This window comes from Colias philodice, chromosome 10, assembly GCF_061535455.1.
Source record: "Colias philodice isolate Cphi_HAF_F1 chromosome 10, ilColPhil1 Martin Lab GWU primary, whole genome shotgun sequence".
Lineage (NCBI taxonomy): Eukaryota > Metazoa > Arthropoda > Insecta > Lepidoptera > Pieridae > Colias > Colias philodice.
The window spans coordinates 1,871,125-1,892,889 of record NC_143095.1 but is presented as its reverse complement, the minus strand read 5'-3'; the positions used below and the strand labels follow the sequence as shown (position 1 = coordinate 1,892,889).

At 32.3% G+C, this 21,765-nt stretch overlaps 1 protein-coding gene across 1 annotated transcript; it reads left to right on the top strand.

The window, feature by feature from the left end:
- Positions 1-18,090: 18,090 nt before the first annotated feature.
- On the top strand, positions 18,091-21,554 carry LOC149485031 (venom allergen 5-like). Its single transcript, XM_089699845.1, has 5 exons — positions 18,091-18,345; positions 19,010-19,131; positions 20,120-20,380; positions 20,505-20,700; positions 20,918-21,554. Exons 1-5 carry the CDS (start codon positions 18,267-18,269, stop codon positions 21,190-21,192), a joined length of 933 nt encoding a protein of 310 aa, XP_089555971.1. The 5' UTR covers positions 18,091-18,266; the 3' UTR covers positions 21,193-21,554.
- Positions 21,555-21,765: the final 211 nt, after the last annotated feature.

Below are 21,765 nucleotides of genomic sequence, written 5' to 3'. Positions count from 1 at the left end.
TGAAAGCCATTGATAGGAAGTCCAGCATGATGATGATGAATGATATTCCTACCAGTTCAGTGACTATACTAGTTAATCATCCCCTTCAGATGAGAAATTACAGTACAGACCATTTAGTCGTTACTTAGAAAAAAAATAGGTGCACCAAGCTTGCGTGAATCAAAAATGAAATATCCATAGGAAATATCAAAAAACTAATAAAATATACATTAATTATAATAATGTTATTGCTTTAAATATTGTTTATAACCCCTTTTTATTATATTCGGATAAAAAGAGCGCCGCTATATTTCACAGTGAATGAGTGTGGTAACTTTCCGATGTGAATAAATTTATATCGGAGCATTGCTTGATCACCCTATTAATATAATGAATGTAATTTAAGAATTGATTGATTTGAATCATGTAATTGCAGACATAACACATTACTCGTCTTTTTAACCGACGTTCACAAACGTAAGTTATTTTTCCGAAACGGTGAAGGAAAACATCGTGAGGAAACCGACATGTCGAAGAATCAAAAGTTCGACGACATGTGACATCTGCCAACCCGCACTTGCCCAGCGTGGTGGATGGCACTTATGGCCTGTACCTACCCTAATAAGAGGCCCGTGTCCTAGCAGTGGGAACGTATAATATGGGCTGATGGTGATGATGATGATGAGTTTTTCGTAAAGGGTTAGTAGGAAAGCGTTAAGAAATTCTATATATAAGTTTGCAGATTGACCCAGAAAATTTCTTCTGTAGCTACAAGATTATTTCTTTGTTTTTATCGTAGGTTAAGTCGGAAGGAACGGCTGGTGTTTTTATAATATATAATCTAAATCAATTATATAAATAAAATATATTTTATTTATTTTGACGCAATACTCTTTTTATGTTAAAGTCAATTAGGTATAGTCAGTCGCAGTATTATCTATTACGATCGATAAACGTTAATTTTCTTAAATAATTATCAAATTATTATTATTTGATTTGCATAAAATATTACTATGTAACATGTTACGATTATTGCAGTCGTGAAAATGAAATTCATATTAACATTTAATTAAAACTCAAATCTAAAAGAATGAAATATTAATTAAATCTACCTCTTTTTGGGATTGTCTTTATGTTTTGTCACCGTAAATCCTATAATAAAAAGAAGAACATATGTTAATGACTCATGGTCTCACGTGTCTAAGTTGCATTATACACGAATCAATTTATAAAGCGACAAAACCGGATTTTTAAATGCATATTTTATATCAATGGCGGCGACATCGCCTCAGTGGATGGGCAAAAGTTTAAAGATAATTCTCGGTTCAAAGCTGGTGCTATTAAAATAAGATAACTCAAATACAAATGGTTAATATTAAAAACTAGCTGTGCTCCGTGGTTTCACCCGCATTGTTGCTCCTAGCGCTCCTGTTGGTCCTAGCGTGATGATATAATATAAGCTTTCCTCGATAGATGGGCTATCTAACACCGAAAGAATTTTTCAAATCGGACCAGAAGTTCCCGAGATTAGCGCGTTCAAACAAACAAACAAAATCTTCAGCTTTATAATATTAGTATAGAAAAGTATAGATATGTAGATAATGACGATTCAAAAGTGCTTCTATAAGAAGTTTAATTGAATAAATAAATGTTTGAGTTTGAGTTTTGAAATTCCAAAGGGCTGAAGAAACAAAAAGCCCTAAAAAATTGACCTGAAACAACATTTTACTGCCCTAGAGGTACTCCAAGGGAACAGAACTTTTATATTGTAACAATATCAAAGAAATAATATGTGCTCATAATATTACAACTCTACTTCTTACTGATGCATGTATGTTTTCAGGATAACATTTATTTTTCTTTCTTATTTAAAAGACAAATACGACCGCACAGCACTGTTAATAATTATTACAAACAACGACTCCTTTATATATTTTTTTCCTTTTTAATTAGAGTCGATAGCTTTAATGATTATTAAAAAAGAGAGGAATGCAAAAGATGAAGATGAAATGATACAATCCATAATTTATGAAATGACTTCAGTAGGTAATTCATTATTTTGCATCTAATTTAACATACTATTTATTTATAATATACTAGCGGTCCGCCCCGGCTTCGCCCGTGGTACATGTTTACGTTTTCTCTACATAAGAACCATCCTCGTACTTCAAGGAATATAATAAAAAAAGAATTATCGAAATCGGTTCAGCCATTCTCGAGTTATGCGCTTACCAACACATTTTGCGATTCATTTTTATATATAAGATTATTAATATCGACAGCTAAAACATCTTTATTTCTATGTACATATATAATCACATAAAATCAAACACGATTAAATAATAAATCAACAGGCTGTTTTCCTCCTTTCATGGATTTTAAATGTCGATAATACTCCTTATATTTATCAAACAACATTTAATTAATAATCTTTGTTTGATTATTATAATTATCTTCGTAATGCGTCGAGAATCTTAATATCATTTTAACTGAGTATATATCTTTATTGTACCTAATATATAATAAACCAATTTCTTATTTAGATACTTTGATATCCTGAGGAGATATCGATATCGTTCAACCGTTTATTTTTAATTGTTAACTTCGAATACATCTCACATTAATAGATATATAAAACGTTCTATGTACCATTTTTTACATTCTTCTTATTTAGATATTTATCGTAGTTAATGAAAATATCTGCCTCATTGGTACAGGGAGCGCGAGCGTAGACGCGATTGGTCCTAGGTTCGATTCCCGCTGAAGACGAAGCAAAAAATGTCTCGGTCTGGCATGACATAGAAGGTTGATCGCCTACTTGTCCCTAAAGAAAATCCATCAATGAAACAGACATAAAAAATGCATCTGCTCCATACTACTAGGGGACTATATCGAATCCACAATAAATTGCGAAACATGTGCAAGAGCACATGAGCAAGTGATAAAAATAACGGTATCAATTAAATTCATTATTGAATCAATAAACGTATCGTATATATGTCGCAGGCAAATTGTGTTATTGCGCTGTTTACAAAAGCTCGGCATTTGGAATATGTCGAGAATTCGTAATCAGAAATTTTTGGTTTGGATAAGAGGGTGGGTTAGGTTAAGTTAGTGTTTTTTAACTACATTTAAAAAACACTTACTTAACCTAACCCATTCGGCTAACAAATGTTTTTTTTCAGTAGACATTTGGAAAAAGTAAATCCTCGGCATATTACAATTTACAATAAGCTGAGCGTTTGTAAAGTGACGGACGCCGTTTGTAAACGGCGAAATTCTACAATTTGCCTGCGACATATACATAGTAGGTATAAAGAGATAACAAATGGAAACGCATTTCATCCAAAACTGTAATTGTGAAAGCTTGAGACATTACATGGTTATCCAAATGATAGAATACTTTGACCCGTAGATTGTAGAATGAAATCATATCTCATAGTATATGTAAATAGCATTATTTATTACATGACTCCACTGACCCATTGAGTACGACCCGTAATATGACATCAATAGACTGCATACTTATGTTTTGTTTGTACTAGCTTTCACTCGTTCTAAATTATTCAAGATTCAATTTATTATATTACTAGATTTCCGCCCGCGGCTTCGCCCGCGTTTGCAAAGGAAAACCCGCATAGTTCCCGTTCCCGAGGGATTTCCGGGATAAAAACTATCCTATGTGTTAATCCAAGTTACCCTTTACATGTGTGCTAAATTTCATTGTAATCGGTTCAGTAGTTTTTACGTGAAAGAGTAACAAACATCCATACATCCACACATTAATACATCCTTACAAACTTTCGCCTTTATAACATATATTAGATATTAGATATTAGATTATGCAGTACTAGCTTTCTGCCGCGGCTTCGCCCGCTTTATCTTAAACCTAATTATACCTATACTAAAACGTCTCTTGAATCACTCTATCTATAAAAAAGTCCGTTGCGTAGTTGTTGCCTGAAGTAAATAAATTAATAAAATTATAGATTTAAGCATGCATAGGGACAATGAAAAAGTCTTTGTTTTATACTAATCAGTGATATTTCAGGTATTCCAGCAGATTCAATTTCATCACTTTAACTGAACAAAAGTAAATTAAAATTGTAAACGAATATAAAACACAGTTTATATTTTTTTATAAGTCTTAAAAAAATGTTCACCTTGTTGCTCTCACTTCATAAATGATGTTACCTACTCACAAAATCTTTTAAATTAAATCCATCAATCCGTCGACTCTGCAAAAGTAGAAAAATACTAAGAACATGCCAAAAAAATGGCATAATTTAATATACAAACATCCATATAGCATACGTAAATTATTAAGACATACCTACTAAGAAGAGTTCCTTCCGCCACAGTTGTAAAAATAAAGCTAATAATGTTATATATTTAATTACCACGCTATTTCGTGGAAATAAATCTGAAAGTAGAAAATTACCCAGTCGAGCTTGGCGCTGACCACCGCTTACTAAATTTAAATAAATGTCAATGATAACGGTGACAGTAGAGCAAAAGTTAAGGTCAACATTTGGTCAAAAGTTCAATATGTCGGATATCCATCTCAATCTCGATTAAGGACTTCTCGTATCGATTAATCACGAAAGCGGTGCTTTTATGTTTGACACTGCTTAGCGACATCGGTCTGGATATAAAATATTATGATTTACGCTCAGAAAAATAATAAATTTTAATTAACGCTTTCGTGTATTAAGCAAAAAATAAATTGCGACGTAAACAGTATAATACCGCTAATTTACAGCTTTTTAAGAACGTCTTTTACACCTCCATGCGTCACATTCGTGCGACTTAATTGAAATGGACTAAGTCTATGGTCTTTGGGCAAATATTTTGAACGAGAATTTGACGCACTTCATAAACTGATACAAGATAATTAACGTCATAATTCACTTGGTAAATGTTTCTCTTCTTTTTGTTTTCTTTTCTGTATTTACGTCCGTGTAAAATAAATTGTACACACGCAATAATGTATTATTTGTGTATTAGTATATTATATTGTATTAACACTTTATTATAAGTACACTTTTCACAGGTCTGTATAAGAGCACGTGTTCATAAATTTCAAACACGTGCTTATTTCCGCTTTAGACTATGATAATAAAATCCCTTGTATCAAGGCTGAGCTTCCATCCGAAATCATTTTTATCAAATTAGTATCACGGTGGTAATGAGCCTTAATATCCTATTTGTTTTCCATTGCCCCTTTTGTAGGCACTGTACAAATGACGTATAAATCATAGTAGACATGTAAATGAATTATCGGTAAAGTTCCATCAATCTTTCTATAGTCACACAGATCACATACCCTTTATTTGCGCTTAATTATCATAAAGACAATGTATTTGCTGAAAGGCGCCAATAGCAAATAAATTTTGACCGTCGTGATATTTTTTACTCATTAATTCCATCCTTAAATAGAAAGATGTCTAATAAAAATTATCATATTGGTTTCTGGACATGTATTAAAAATTATGTGATTCTTTCATGAAAATATATAGCCCGAGTAAGATAGAGTGAATGAACTTTGGAGATATGTATTTTCATAAAGATTCCATGATTGACTATTATACCTAAATAATAAATATATATCAAATACTATACATATAGCTCTATATGGCTCATTAGCTATCCTTATATTATATGCTAAATCACAAAAACTTGAATACTAAAACGTATAAGCAACATCTTCTAATCAAATATTTTGATCTAAACAGTGAATCACTAGATTACGTATTTCATACACATACGTTTATTATGAAGAGGCTTTGTACTTTTTGTAGGTGGTATATTCGGAAGTACTGACCTGAACATGTATTACAGAATTTTCCGTCACAAACAGAAATCTATATATTATATTATATGAGTAACTTTACCAATCATCCCAGTTCAAGCCGGGCGAAGCCGGAGTATGAGCCAGTGTAAAATAATATTAATATTGTTTATTTGTATTTATTACAAACTCAATTGTACGTTGATTAGGCAACTTGTATTACTAAGTTATATTCTTGTGTATTTCTTATTCCAGATATGCAATCGATCTGCATTTTAATCGTTTCCAAGAAAAAAAGGTTTTTATTTTTTTCATTAGAACGCATTTTTTTCACCAATAATAGATACCTTTAATATAATCTCAGGTTTTTAGTATTTAACAGGATTCTTCAATTCTTCGCCCATGCATTAACATCTGTAGTGTAGGTACGAGGAACACGGCCAATTATAACCAAATATTTAATGATCGTCTTTGTACATTTCCTAGAGGCAAGTTCAAAGGAAATACAATACGGAAAAGGTTTTCTTTGAAATGTTCGAGAGCCTGAAACCGCAGAACAACCTTAACTAAAAGGTTAATAGTTAAGACATTTTAACACAAATACGCTACTTTATTTGTATGAATTATTTTATTTGTATTGTACGTGTTGATTCTTTAAATTTTGTGATAAATGGTAATTCAATATTGTGTTTTTAATGTCTGGAAATAAGGAAAAGTTTCACATCTAACTTTAGTTGATGATAGTGAGAGTATAGATAAGGGGTTCGAAAAATATAGGTATAATAAATTATGCTACAGTACAAAACTTATAATTTTGTATTCTTATTTATTCAACAAATGTAAAGAATCGAATGTTTTCACACTTCATAAAACTGCGTACTCATAAACGACTCGTAAACGCGTAAATGCCTTCATTTTCATCCATAAAATTTTTATATTATAATTATTGACACTATAATTTTATAATATGTGGCTTAGTGATGGTTTTGAATCAGTTCGTCACGATAAGACTTGGCCATAAAGATTTTCAGAAATTCTTTTAAAAATATTTACACGCTTCAAATGTTACACCTAAAATTTCACAGATTAAACAAGATAAATATCCATATCGGTGTGCAAATCACATTTTGAAGCGATTATTTTTCATATTTTACACTTAATTATAATACAACACCATGAAAATGTCATAGCGGTACATGCGTGAAATGTCATTGTGACAGCCAGTAATACATTGTTATGTACATTGTTATATATTATTATTTTATCTTTTTACGATCTATCTACGATGTAAGCATTTTTTAATCCTCACAATATCAATATGCACTCCTATTTAAATCTAGTTGGAGTAGTTAAACATAACATACCGTTGAAAAGCTCGCAATAAAAACGTCGCATTTATGGAGACCGTACCAATCTAAGGTCTTTAACCTTATGCGGAAGAAATTTGATATTCTTTATGATCTTTCACGAGTCCTCTGAACCCAACGGAATCTTAAACCCAGATTACATAATAATCATTCTTACAGTATGGACGTTTTACAATGAGGTCTTGGAAACGAGTCATTATCACGTAAATACAGGCAAAAGCGAAATTTATTGGTGTCAGAAATTTGGAACGCATATGAAGTTTAACGAAAAAATTATCATACAAATTAACGGTACCAAAAGATTTATGTTTGCGGAACAATAAATTAATTCAAACAAATTAAATAAACGTGTCGCGCTCAGCAGAAATAGGCATGCTATAAAAACATGATTACGATCAATATTATTGCAAGTATATTAGATGCAATATTATTTAAGGTTACTCGATAAAATAAGGATAAATAATTTAAGATGATACGTTACAAGGTTAACGTATATTACACTGTTTTTATTGCCGTAGGCTAAAGCGCAAACAAATACCAGTGGCGACAAACCTGGACGATTTCAAATAAAATGTTTGCGCATGACTTTTATTAACAAATGTAAACGGCACTTTGTGAATATTTAATGTAATGGCGGTTCTGATGTTCAATTGCTTTTAGTTTCTTACCATAATGGTGTTATGTCCCTTTGAATTATCTTAAATAAGTTTCCTGCTTGAAATTTCACGGAAAACAAGGCAGATTGCGCCTAAAACCAAAGTGCATACCCCTTTATCGTGGGTACGTTCCGTTACATAATTTGAATATTGAGCGAGCTGTCACTTCAATAAAATCATTACATATAATTTTAATTCGTTAATTAACCCATGTTGTTATTTAGAGACGTGTTTTAATTTCAAATGTTATCAATGTTAACGTGTACGAGGTAAGCTTTTAATAAATACAAATCAATTGTTTTATTTTATCGTTTTTGCATATAAAAGGCTTTCCGATAAGTTAATTGTTAACTTCTGATACATGGGGTGTCTCGTAAAAACGTCAGTTTGAAGATGCAGTTCGTACTTTAGCATTTCTGCTTGCATCATGAAATCACCTGCATATTTATTTTTTATTGATCGACTTATTAGCTCAAACCGAGTCTATAAGCTGTAGTGTGAGGCAGCCTGCGGATTGTTCCCTTAAATATTTCAGTATCGGTGTTGTGATATTTTTGTGACAATTTTTACTTACTCTTTAATACTGTATATACTTTTCCGTGTGAGTATTACTGTAATATATACCTATCTAATATTAAGAAACTTCGTGAAGTTCGTGCGAGAATTAGCGTCATTTTTTCTTTGAAATAATTCGCTATTATAATTATTATGATAAACAATTCGTTGCATATAATAACACTCAGGATTCCGATAATGAACTAAATAAATTCTTAAGAAAAGCGTGTAAAATTAATTTTGTCAAGATCATGGTAATTTTTTTTTATACTTAGTAGTTAGTACCTACAGGAAAAAATTATAAATATTATTTTAAAAAATTGTGATATTTTCACCAGTAATATTAAACATCAAACAATATTAAACCACTTTGGGTTAATTTTTGTCAAAAAAAAAACTAGGTACCTACTCTACTATGCTTGATTAAGTGTTCAAGGAAGTAGATTCGCGAGATGCGACGACGTGGACGACATAAATAAAATAAAAATAAAAATTGCTTTTAAGCTTTAACATAACGGTTTATAAGACTTAAAATACTTAGTGTTAACTACCTATATTACTACTTACTACTTCATATACTGTATTATATTCAGCATTGGTTTTATTTAGCACTTATCGCTTGTAGTGTCTTCACGAATTATTAAACGGATAAAAACAATAGCTAATTTTGTTACTCAAAACGTTGAAGCTCCCTATTCATTTAATCAGTTTAGAAGATTTAAATTTAAATAAAAAAATTGACCTAACATAAGTTTAGAAATTACCAAATCACATCCGCATATTCCGTGGAAATACCGGAAAGATTACAATTCATTTATTTCTTTAAAATAAAGAAAGTTATAGTAAACTGGATGAGTAAGAAGCAATAAGGAAAAGTAACGAAATGATTGCAATTATTATGACGAATTCCCAAAGGAAAGTTTGCGGTAAGCGGTCGATGACCGCATTTCATTTTGCACCGAAATGACTCATTAGGCTTTGATATTTAGGTTCCATACACACATAATAATTTAAATACGATTATTCGACTATGTAACGGTTTTATTGCATTCTGGACAATAATAATACAGAAGGAATGCTTTTTCTCTTGGGGTGTTAAAAATGAGCATGCGTGCATTAATTTTATTATGAAAACTGATTGTTGAAGTAACGATATTATGTTATTGTTTAATTTTTATATTTCTATTGTTTTTATTGCTGAGTACAATACAGATGACAATCATCTACAAAGTATATGTACTTACATTTAGGTACACGTGTATTGTCAAGTGAAAACTGAAAATATATCTATTAATTTATTAGATTGTTTTGTTTAAATGCGGATACATTTAAAAAACACAAACACCATTGTTAAAATACATTATTAGACAGAAACAAGTGTTTGTTTGTTTTAATCTTATTTACCAAAGCCGTTAGGGAAAATTTAATTACTGTCAATAAGATTTGTTGTTTAACTACAATTTATTTTAATCATTCCATATTTGTTACATTATCAATATCAAGGCGAATTTTCATATTTTTGAAGATTGCATCGACGATAAATACATATCAGATAACCCTGAATTTTTTTCTCTTCAAAATCTTATATCATCAACACTAATTTACCACTCTCTGCTAGTAGGAACGAGCAATAAAATCACACCCATAATAAAATGAATCACTATACAAAAATTAACATAAGCATTAACTAATTTAACATAATATTCTTCCACAAGAAATGTATGAGTCACTAAACGTAGCGGGAAACAAATGACATCCAAATATTGAACGAAAACAATATATTAATTCAATAGCGCCTAGCTAAAATATATTTAATACACCGTTACATTAAAATAAGACTAATGAAATGCAATATTGACTCACGAGCCAAACTATGCTAGAGATAGAAAGGCTTTACTTTCATCTTTCAAAAATAAAACCAATACTTTAAGGTAACGAAAGTTCTTCTAAGAACTAAGTACGGTGGTAATAACATACAATACATGTGACATGTTATTTGAATGACACTTTTGATTTCTAACTTTCAATATGACTCAAAATAATAGCAAAATAATATATTTGGAACACTCAGAGAAAGTTTACAAGGTGTAAGGCAGTTGCAGTTATCTATACTACATAGTAGAGATAACTAAAGGAGAGCAAACTATTTCTCAAATGTCTTGTACGCTATTTGTTTTAATCGAAGCAATCATCTCATGTTTATACTTTATATTACCGAGGTAGCATAATATAATTAAGGCTATCATTAAAATTAGATATAAAGCTATAATTTACTGTCACTTGAAATGGTAGGACTTCTCTTTTTTCCTTGTCATTAATTAAATTTATATTTTTTTTATGAAATGTAAACAGAACTATAAATTTCATCTCATGCTCGACTTTTGTTTCGGCAAAACTTAATTTACTCTACTCTTTTGCTATGAAATGATCGAAGTGTTATACAATTTTATACAGTCAGCCTCCATTTATCAGCTTACGGTAAATCTGTTTACATTTTTGCCAAAATGAATAGATGCTGTGACATTTACAAATGATTAACACATAATTAAATACAATTACTTCATTCTATATTTTATTAACATATTTGACACTTTCACATTTCAATTTAAAAAATATTTTGATATATTGTTTGTTGATTGTTTTTACGACGTGTAAATATTAACAACAAGCTGTCGCCAGTCTGTCTCAAAATCGAGGTCAAAAATACTTTATTTATAATCCTTATCAAAACCAAAGGCACGATTGATGCTCAACTATTAAAATGGACACTTCATTAATTTTGTTCTTGTGTTTCTCGGAAAAAGAAATATCTTATTTGTGGTGTTCCATACTCCCAATTAGACAAATATTTTTCATTATACATTCAGTAGTCGTTGATAAAAACCGTAAAGGTTTGAGATAAAACGATATAAATAATAGATTATAAAATAGAATTAATACGTTCTAATTAATTTTCTCGCGTAGGTCAATTCGAAGCGAGAGGCGATATATATCAAACAGGAAAAATGTGTTTATAAATGTATTTTAATTTGTATAATTTTCATTCGGAGAATCGTTTTTTTACAACCTCATTCAAGACACGTGAGCTTTTAAATAATGATGCGAAACTCAATATGGGTTGTTGCTTCGTCATTGGGGGTCTTGAGATTATCGAGTTTCAGACATAACACGAGCAGTTGAATGAATTTCACACATTAGCATTGTTTATGGGGTTGCTTTCTTGAAAAATTACTTGTTACGTTACTTACTCTACCGTTACGTTTTAAAATCGTTATTAAAAATCGGTACATTATTGTATTTCAAAAATTTCCATCATTTTAAATCTTAAAATCGTGTACTTAAAAATACTATCTAATTAATATTTTTAATCCGATTATAAATATAATTTTTATGTGTATCATCATCAAAAATTCTGATGTAGTGGAAAATTTAATACTTAGGTACATGAAAAAGGGTTATAAATTCTCAATGACAAAGTTGGGTCAAGATGCAATGTAGGTTCCATTTGGACATTTTATTATATTTTAAACGTATCCGAAGCAGGTGTTCATTTTATCTTACATACTCTTTTTAATCAATTTTTTACCTACGTTGTACTACAAAATGAATATGGTTTCATTAATATGCATACAATAATTATCATAAAGTTTTTGTTTGTCTCAGATTGAATTATAAATTATTTGGATTTATGTAGTTCATTCTGTATGTGTAAACGGTACAGGTAAAACTACATTTAGACAATCTGGAAAAAAATCCTCGTTTCTTGTTTAAATTTTTATTTACTGTTTGAATCACAATTGTTTACAAAACACAGAAAAACGTTTCTAACCAACTACAAAACTATGATAATTACATTAAAAACAATTCAAAAATATTCTATGAACTGAGCGCTCCTCCTTTAATTACCCTTTAATCATCACCTATAACAATAATTTTATTAATTTAAAAACGGACAATGCATTTTCAGGCAAAAAACCCTCTACATTCGTATGCGCTCTACATAATATTATATGCTATACTATTTCACGCCGCTTTATTGTGGTGGTGTGGCATCTCCCCCGGTGTAAGATGGCCCAATTCGTGCTAAAACGTGCTCGATTAACCAGCCCGCTTTGACATAAAAAGGAATTAATTCCACGGAGTATCCAATGTATCTTAATGAATCACCATGCAACGCATCATTTGCACTTAAACTCGTAATTTGTTACAAGCAGACGTTAGTCTGACCTACATGCTTTAACAAGAAAATGACTTCGCGTCTTCCGCTTACACTTCACGTATTAAAACCACGATTACGGATGAAATCACTCCTAAGTATTTATGTTTCATGTACTTAAGGGCCATGGTTTGACATATTCAATGGCAGGTTTTAATTGCGTGCAAATATTTATCAAATTCTTGACGATTTTTCGTAACGGACATTCTAAATTGATGGTAGTTTAATAAAATGACTTTCAAAAACTTTACAAGTTTAAATAAATAAAGACGTTTAGATTTTGAAAATAAAGAAACATGAAACTCAATTTAACCTGTATTTGATTGTTTACCAGGTAAGGAATTGTAGGCTTAAAGAAGTTAGGATGAATATTATTTTTTATTTAAACAATTTTATAATATTCACACCACTATTATGACGGTAATCTTATCGACTATCGTAATATTCTCAAAATCTTTTTTTCTATCCGGATCGGAGATTCTTAACTCATGATGAGAAATGAGCTTTAAACCAGAAGGATGATAGTTTCTAAATAGTTATTAATAGCTTCATAATAAATTTTATAAATTTTTACTTTGATATTGCGTACCTACGTGATACGCAAACGAAATTCCATATTTATATTTAGTACGCATATCATCCTGTTTTGATAGAGTGTAGGGGAATTTACACAAATGTGTAATGTGAAATTTCCCTAGATGATAATATTAATTGATAGAGGGCATTCTCAGAAATTCAGTATATTCCAGACAATTAAATTTAATATTATTATGAACATGGACTTTCCCAATTATCGCATTATGGACTACGAATACAAAGGGTTATCAATGTTATTGTGAATATTAAATTTTAAACAAAAATTACCGGTAAAATGACAAAAAATTCGATCGTGAGGGACTATTAACTAAATTCGTCTTGCGTATCTCACGGTCAAATTCGTTTCACAATTAATTTTGTTTGTATTTTTCTTAGATAAAAATAGCATAGGTGCAAAAAATTAAACTAAACATATCTTTTAATATGATAGAGATCCAGCAGCTGGATTATTCTGATGATACCTTACGTTTTTATCTCGTATCAAGACTGTACGTTTTAACTTTAAATGTAAACACAAACTTTTTTCGCTTATCCTAACGAGATTAATCTGAATGTTATATCGTCACTAGATAGCAGGCTGACACGTGATAATAATACGTTTTATTTTTAAATTACAATATAATTTCTTTGAACTCTACATTATTCATGTCGTTTGTTCATGGTAACAATCCGTTGAGCATCATCAACAATGCTATTGGAAACTATATGTTGACGCTTCTTTGGCAGCAATATTAAAATGTGAGTTATCAACTTGCAAAACTCATTGTTTTAGCAACATCTTGACAACTCCTCAACATATTAATTCAACTTTGTTGCTGAACAAATATTATTTACATGAATGCTGGTCTTAAAAACCCCCTCATTAAAACATAAGTAGGTAAATAAAAGTGTATGTTAATGAATGACTGATTTAATTTATTCTTTGTTAGACCAAAATATACTTGACCAACCACATTGAGATATTCGTTTATCTTCTATAATACTGTTCCATCTAAGATAAAAACAATTCAAAGTATGTTTTGAAATTCGCATTTACGTACGTATAGGTACTCGTTAACACAAATCATGAACACTATCTACATACCCAAAAAACTAATTTCCGAAGGGATCTAAATAAGGTCACATTAAAAAAGGTCACTGGTCGCTTTCATTTGTGTTTATTAAACGAAAAAATCAAAATATTCTAGAAATCTAGGGTCAAGAGTTCACACTTGTAGAACCGGTGACAGTCGCGACGATTAAAAAAATGCAAACACAAAACGTACGCCAATAGAAATCTTTTTATTATTTATATTTGATGTTAGCAGGATGTAACGTGTTTTTCTCGGGTAAATATCGGGACTGCGAGTACAAATATTACCTAACTACCTACTCGATCAAATGACATTGACCAAGAATATTCAAATTGATACGTTGAATTCAATGTCCCTAGCGACAAACGATTAACGAAAAAAACACGTTAAAACGATATAAATAACAACTTTGTGATTTTTAAGAAATTTGATCCAGCTCTTATTTTATCGTCGATTGATAATAAACACTTTTATTGGTCACTCTCGATTTTTTTAAGAACTGGTACCTACGATTAAGGGACAGTGTATTATTAGGACAAGTAATGTGACAAAAGATTGACTTGAAAGAAAATAATTCAGAAAATGTGCCATAACTTTAACTACCATAGTCACTCAATGTTCTACGTGTATTAACTATTAATCTACACATAACATTTATATTATTGGTCATAAATCACAAACTAACAACACGCTGCATACGCGTTCACATAAACCAGAAGTACCTACTAATTTAAATAAATATTATTAGCTCATCATCTTCAGAATAATCTCCAACTTATTTCAATTCATTTAACGCGTTAATCCATCATTATGCCTTGAATCCAAACCGTATATCAACCTGTTTTGACATTGAAAGTTATCGACAATCATGTGCAAGCACAAAGAAATACTCAATTCTATGGATATTATTTAAATATATCTCCGAGCCGATATGCAGTCGACGCGCCGCTTTGTCTGCCAGGTAATCGAGCTTACAATAATATTATTGTTATGTTCATCTCATCAGATAACTTTAATGCTCACGCTTGTTATTAATTACGTTAATTATTTTCCTTGCAAATCTGATTTCACCTCGACATTTAACATTTTCTTTAAATTATACAATTTTTATTCATCGATTCAACACATTCGACCTAATGGATCATTTAAAGATATAATAGGACAATGCTTCGTATAAAAGTCAAGGCGACTTTCCAGCGGGAACACGTGAAGTTAATGGTACTGCAGGAATCCAATTATCCACATTTTTTAAGATCTAACCTATTATGAGACGTTAAATGGAGATTATCACGACTGCGTATGGCCTCGGAAGTGATGATATACTTATATGGCAAAAATTACTCACGAATTGTAAATATTACTAGAAGTATATAAAATTAAGAGACATCAACATTATATTATTGCTTATATGTTGAATTTGACTTCGGAGGCTAATTTGTGGGCAGGGTCGTAATGATGTAACTGGATATCGATGTTTAGCTTTTAAATCTCAATGTTATGTATTAAATAATCCAAAAGAGTTGTTTTTAATGTTTCTATATTGAAAATTTTCCATTTATTTGGTTTTGGGTAGGTCAAAGCATAGATACCTAATATTTTGAAGGCACACCAGAAACAGAATATTAGTTAAAAGAAAAAGAAGAAAGTAGGCACACTATAACACAATATAATGTAGTGGAAAGCAAGTATAGAAGAGAAAACAGCAATAGCGGTAGGATTATTTGAAGAGATATAAATCCTTTGTAGAAAGTATACGATAAAACCGGAATACTTGCAACCAGGATTACTAGTGAGGGATTTGTTTAAAAATAGAAAGCCAATATGCAGTTAATTAAGCTTCAGTGTAAGAGACGATGTACGTATAGTTGACGGTACGATCTCTGATCTCCTAGTATGAAAATAAAAAGTATAGCGATGAGAATCAATAATTTATTAGTTATACTGTCTGGCAGATGATTTAATGGAATGGTCAATCTCAGATAAATATAGACGATAAGCCTACCTGTTTTATTTTAAGGATTCCTCGGAATAGAGATAATTTTATCGTAATTTTCCATCCAACACTATATTTTGGGTCGACTTGCAATTTAGATTAATACATTAAATAAAAAAACCTAACCTTTAAATGAGGCCACATACAAGCTACAATATACAACGAAATTGAAATCGTTCTGATAAATCTCTTACGAATTTTGTGAAATAAAATATATTAATATGCAAATTATCGAAATACAAGTAAAAACTCATATCAGGTGGTAAACCGGATCGGTTGGATACAGACAAGATGTCTCCGTGTGTCTCTAGCCACGTAATTGTGATCTTTTTAAGTAAAAAATCCACACTAATCGAGCTTCGTTTTCCTTAGGAATATAATGAAATGTTATGTCTATTGAGAATCTATCGCAATTGATTCGGATGCTTCAAGAAATCTTAGTCTATTGTAGTTTCCTCTTTAGTCCGATATTTTTATTTGTATTGTTAATGTGCCGCCAAATTACATTTTTTGTCACGAATACCGTTGACTATCGCTTTTCAAAATAATTTCACAGTTCCATGTAGAGCTATTAACGTATATTTATTTAAACACAGAACCTATTATGTATGTTACACACATAATATATTTATGTTCACCATTTACATTTGCTTTAAGTAGCCTTACAATTCACATATTGTTCTTTTATTTCAAGGAAACATAAGAATTTACGTAGGTATACAATATTTCATTGGATGCACTGCACAAGCCATAAAACGAAGTAGCCTTTGACACAGTAAGGTTGTGTATATGTTACGGCTAAAGGTAGGTGAGAACATAAACTTAAGATTAGCCGGCTAAACTTAGGTTTATTTTCGACGAGGTGTTAATGTTAGTTTGTTCTATCTTTAGCCGGCTAAACTTAAGTGTAACCGCAGGCCCGTGGCTAAAAATGTCGGGGTGGGTAGATTTGGTTACTATAATACATGTAAGGAACAGGGCGAGTGTTTTCTGGCACTTCGCCGGCTGCTGCCGCAGCACGCTCGCTGCGCTCGCTCGGCTCGTGCGGGTCTTAAGAGTTCTAACCTAACCTAACCTAGCCACCAGCTTTCTGCCCTGAGTCGGGGTGGGTAGATTTGGTTACTATAATACATGTAAGGAACAGGGCGAGTGTTTTCTGGCACTGTGCGGGCCCCTCAAGCCCTCCACCGGCCCGGCGCTAACCAAATCTACCCACCCCGACATTTTTAGCCACGGGCCTGCGGTTACACTTAAGTTTAGCCGGCTAAAGATAGAACAAACTAACATTAACACCTCGTCGAAAATAAACCTAAGTTTAGCCGGCTAATCTTAAGTTTATGTTCTCACCTACCTTTAGCCGTGACATATACATTATTCTTTCCTTGTTTTTAGGTGCCTATAATTTCGCCTAAAGACCACTTCCGTTCCGACCAATATCTGTCAACATAATTTTCCACCTTTGGCTCAGACACATCACAAGAACTCGATTTCATTGACAACGAGCGGGTGCAGCATAATGAGTTTTAAATTATTACTGCAGATAAAAAGCGGTCAGGCGACGTTCGTTTAACCTTTCTTCATCACATAAGCGAAGACACTACGCGATCGGTACTCGAAGCTACTGTACCTGTTTTGATGCAATAACCAGTTAAGGGATAAGGAAGTGATTTAAGGGATGCATAGATCACATATTGATGTAATGTTAAAAAAAGTTTGAATAGTAAACAGTATAGAGCCGCAGCCGCAGTGGATCGGCGATGTATTGACAATCGGGGCTGCGAGTGCGGTTTGACCGACAGTCGACGGTGGCGTCGCGGCGTCTCCATGGTAACACGGCGACGGGTACTTAAGCAAGCGGCTGATAGACACCCGCACAGATTACCAAAAGACCGGAGAGCGCGCGGCACGCTTGTGCAGCGGATCACCGGCGAATTATCTAGTTTGACGTTTCGTAAATATAAGTGAGACACTTTTGTTACGAATCTCAACATACGTGAACTTCAGTTAAGTGTTGTGAATAGACAATTATTGAAAACAAAATGATTACCCTAGTGTTGTTTGTTTTGGGAAGCCTCCTCGCAGCAACAGAGGCGTGTGGAGCTGGAAAACAAATGTTAAGTAAGTGCTGAAAAATATTGTCCTAGTAATTTAAAAAATATTATAAATATAAATTAAATCTATTAACATCCCTTATCTCTTTTAAATCTATTTTTTCGTTTAAATAAATTAATAAAAATGTGCAACACATGAGATTAAAGTTAAATTAAATTAATAAATTCTATTTTAATTTATTTCATCGCAAGACCACCAAATTTCTACTATACGATTTGAAATTTTACAATGCATTGCCATTGCTACTGATGATATTTTATTGTATTGAACACTGCAATTATTATTTAATAATTTCGAAATTCTATTTTAATATGGGCGATATTATAAGCACATGATAAATGTTACATAAGTATCAAAATGAAAATTTAGCGTCGAGGGTGTTATAAATTTTATCGTCGCCACCCAGTCTAGATTCCACAAATGAATTTTACCTAAAAAGACGCCTCTATTTGCATACTTGTACGGATCGAGATCGTAAAATTTTATGGATACAGACACCTGTATAATGATATCGAATATAATACGCACCGGTTTAATAAATCAGAATTAAAATCCGTAGGTTTGTCAAGTCATAGAGCTCGGTAGTCGAACAATATGTTCACTTGGTCCATGGCTAGGAATATATTATTTGATCAAGATAGATTTACTTATGACAATGTGTATTCATTAGGAACGGGTGGGCTGACATCGTACGAGAAGCAAGCCATAGTAGACGCACATAATCGTCTCCGGCAATCCGTTGCTCTTGGACAAGTGTCAAGCCAGCCCCCAGCTGCCAATATGATGGAAATGGTACGTATTTATTCATTTCTTGTTCCCTCTGAACTGTCCACATTACACTGCATCAAGTCTGCTTCACGCATAATTTCCAACGGTGCCTTTTATGGATCGATGCTCGTACAGTATTTTTAACTTATAATTGCCTTTTACTGGTCAAAATATCAGCAGCAGGAAGGACCACTTATTGATTCATCGTTTTATATCTGTATGCATTTTAATACTAGATAAATGTTAATGAATATTAATAAATTTTCCTGATTGAATGATCTTTTCTGGACAAGTTATAAATTAGGTGAAAAATAAAAATAAAGTCATATTCTATTGAGTAGGTAGTATTATACGATATAGCAACAAAATTTTTGTGTGATCGTTTAAGATAGTTGGAAATAAATATAAATGGAGAAGTGTGTGAAGTTTATGCTAGTAATCACGAATAAATTAAGCACAAAGAATTGTAATGGCATTAAATGTCGGACAAAACGGCATGACAGACACAGGTAGTAAATCGTATGTCGATAAAGGTTTACATTTTATAAAAAAATCAACATAAAATCCAAATTTATTCATAATGTGAAAATGAAATGGCCTTTACGAGTTGTTCTCGTCATCTCGCTCACGTGGAGACCATTTGGTTTTTTACGATTTTTACTTTAATAATATTAAAATTGTCCGTCCGTTTCTCAAACAAGTTAATAAGCGCACATGTTTAGCACGTGACTTTATAACAGGGCCTGCAATTAAAATAGAATATAGATAAAATGTTTTAAATATATCATTCGTATACATAATACCCACTGATATTATAAACTTGATATTCGTAAGCTCTTAGTTGCACTTACGTAAATCAACAAAAAATCGCATAACAACATTATGAATATGAATACAAAATCGTTGCTCTATTAAAAAAAAAGTAATTCCTACGATATTTCAATCACGTCAACACAATTTGCAATTAGATAACATCTGTAGAGCGCGTATAACGGTAGAGTTTGTATTACAGGTATGGGACGACGAGTTAGCAGCGACGGCGCAACGTTGGGCTGACCAGTGCACTCCCGCGCACGACCGCGCCGCTCAGCGTGACGTCGGCCGCTTCCCCGTGGGGCAGAACCTTGCAGCCACATGGACTACACGCCCGCCGTCTGGCCCCTCTGACTCACAGCCCGATTTCATGAAGCAAATCAACGCGTGGTTCGACGAAGTCAGGATTTACGGCTTCAAACCTATCAATGGTGGACACGGCACCGGTCATTACTCACAGGTGATTATTTACATATTAAATGAAAAAATACTTGACGTTCTATGAAATAATATAGTCGTAACAGACCAAGTTAAAATATAGAGCTCTATTTCTTCGCAATATTAATAATTTTCATTCATTTTAGTTGGTATGGGGTGAGACATCGCACGTGGGTTGTGGATATACATTCTACTATGACCCCGTGAGAGGCTACACCAAGTTGTATGTCTGCAACTACGGACCCGGTGGCAACGTTCTCGGCTCCAACCCGTATGAGAAAGGCCGCCCATCCTGCACCCAATACGGACTCTCTGAGTCAAGAAAGTACTCCGGATTATGCTGTAAGTTTTAAGAACGATTATTCAGTTGTATCATAGGCTTGATTCTTATTTTAATCGAGAATGCTCTCTATAATTGATTCGTCCATAAATCCGCTAATGATAAAAACCTGTATTCAATAAATTTGATTCCTCAAAACAAATTGTTTTCTATTTCAAACCCCGTTGAAATGAAGACATAAATAAACTTGACAGTACTAATTTTGATCTATGTTTACAGCGGCCAGTTACACTTCGACGTCAAGCTACCAAGTGGCAGATAACAACAACGGCTACATCTCGAACGTCATCCCCGACAGCACTGGTGATTCTCCAGCCTTCAACTATCACTTCTACAACCAGTACAACAACGAATATCAGTATCAGTACCAACAGCCACAGACCTACTACCAAACAGAGGCCTCCACCTTCAGGCCCCTGATCAGCATCTTCAAGACTGCCTCCAATCTCTTCGCAAAGCCGAAATCCCTCAGAGTCGGCACCGTCTATCTATAACCATAAGCCTAAGACATTATTTTCATAACAGTATTTTAATTAATTGTGACAGTTGTGTTACTCGACTGATATATTCGAAGCTGCTGAGCGCACTTTCGGAACTTTGTAGATAACATTAATTCCTTGGTTTTACAAGGAGCTTAGGACTTCTCTATATGAATTTTAATTTACATGAACCTTGAATAGTTCGAAGGTCTGATAGTTCTATACTATAATATTACTTTGCTGTCTTGAGTGACCTTCTAGTATTAGATAAGCATTAAATAATATGTTGTTATTTAGAATATTTATATTTTATTGTAATAAATATTTACATTTTAATTTATTTTTTTATTTACTCAAATAAAGATTTTTTGCGCGAACGCTGCTTTATTGTGTTGATAAGATGTGACCCTTTCTATTTCAAAACCATGGTAATTTCTTCTTTTTATAAACCTATTTCCACGGAACAGCAAAATATTCATAGATTAATAAAAGTATTACTTTATTAGTTTTGTTTTATATTGTATGCATGAAATACAGTATAAAATAAATCAGAACAAAAATAGCAACATATTAAGGTTAACTCTGCTG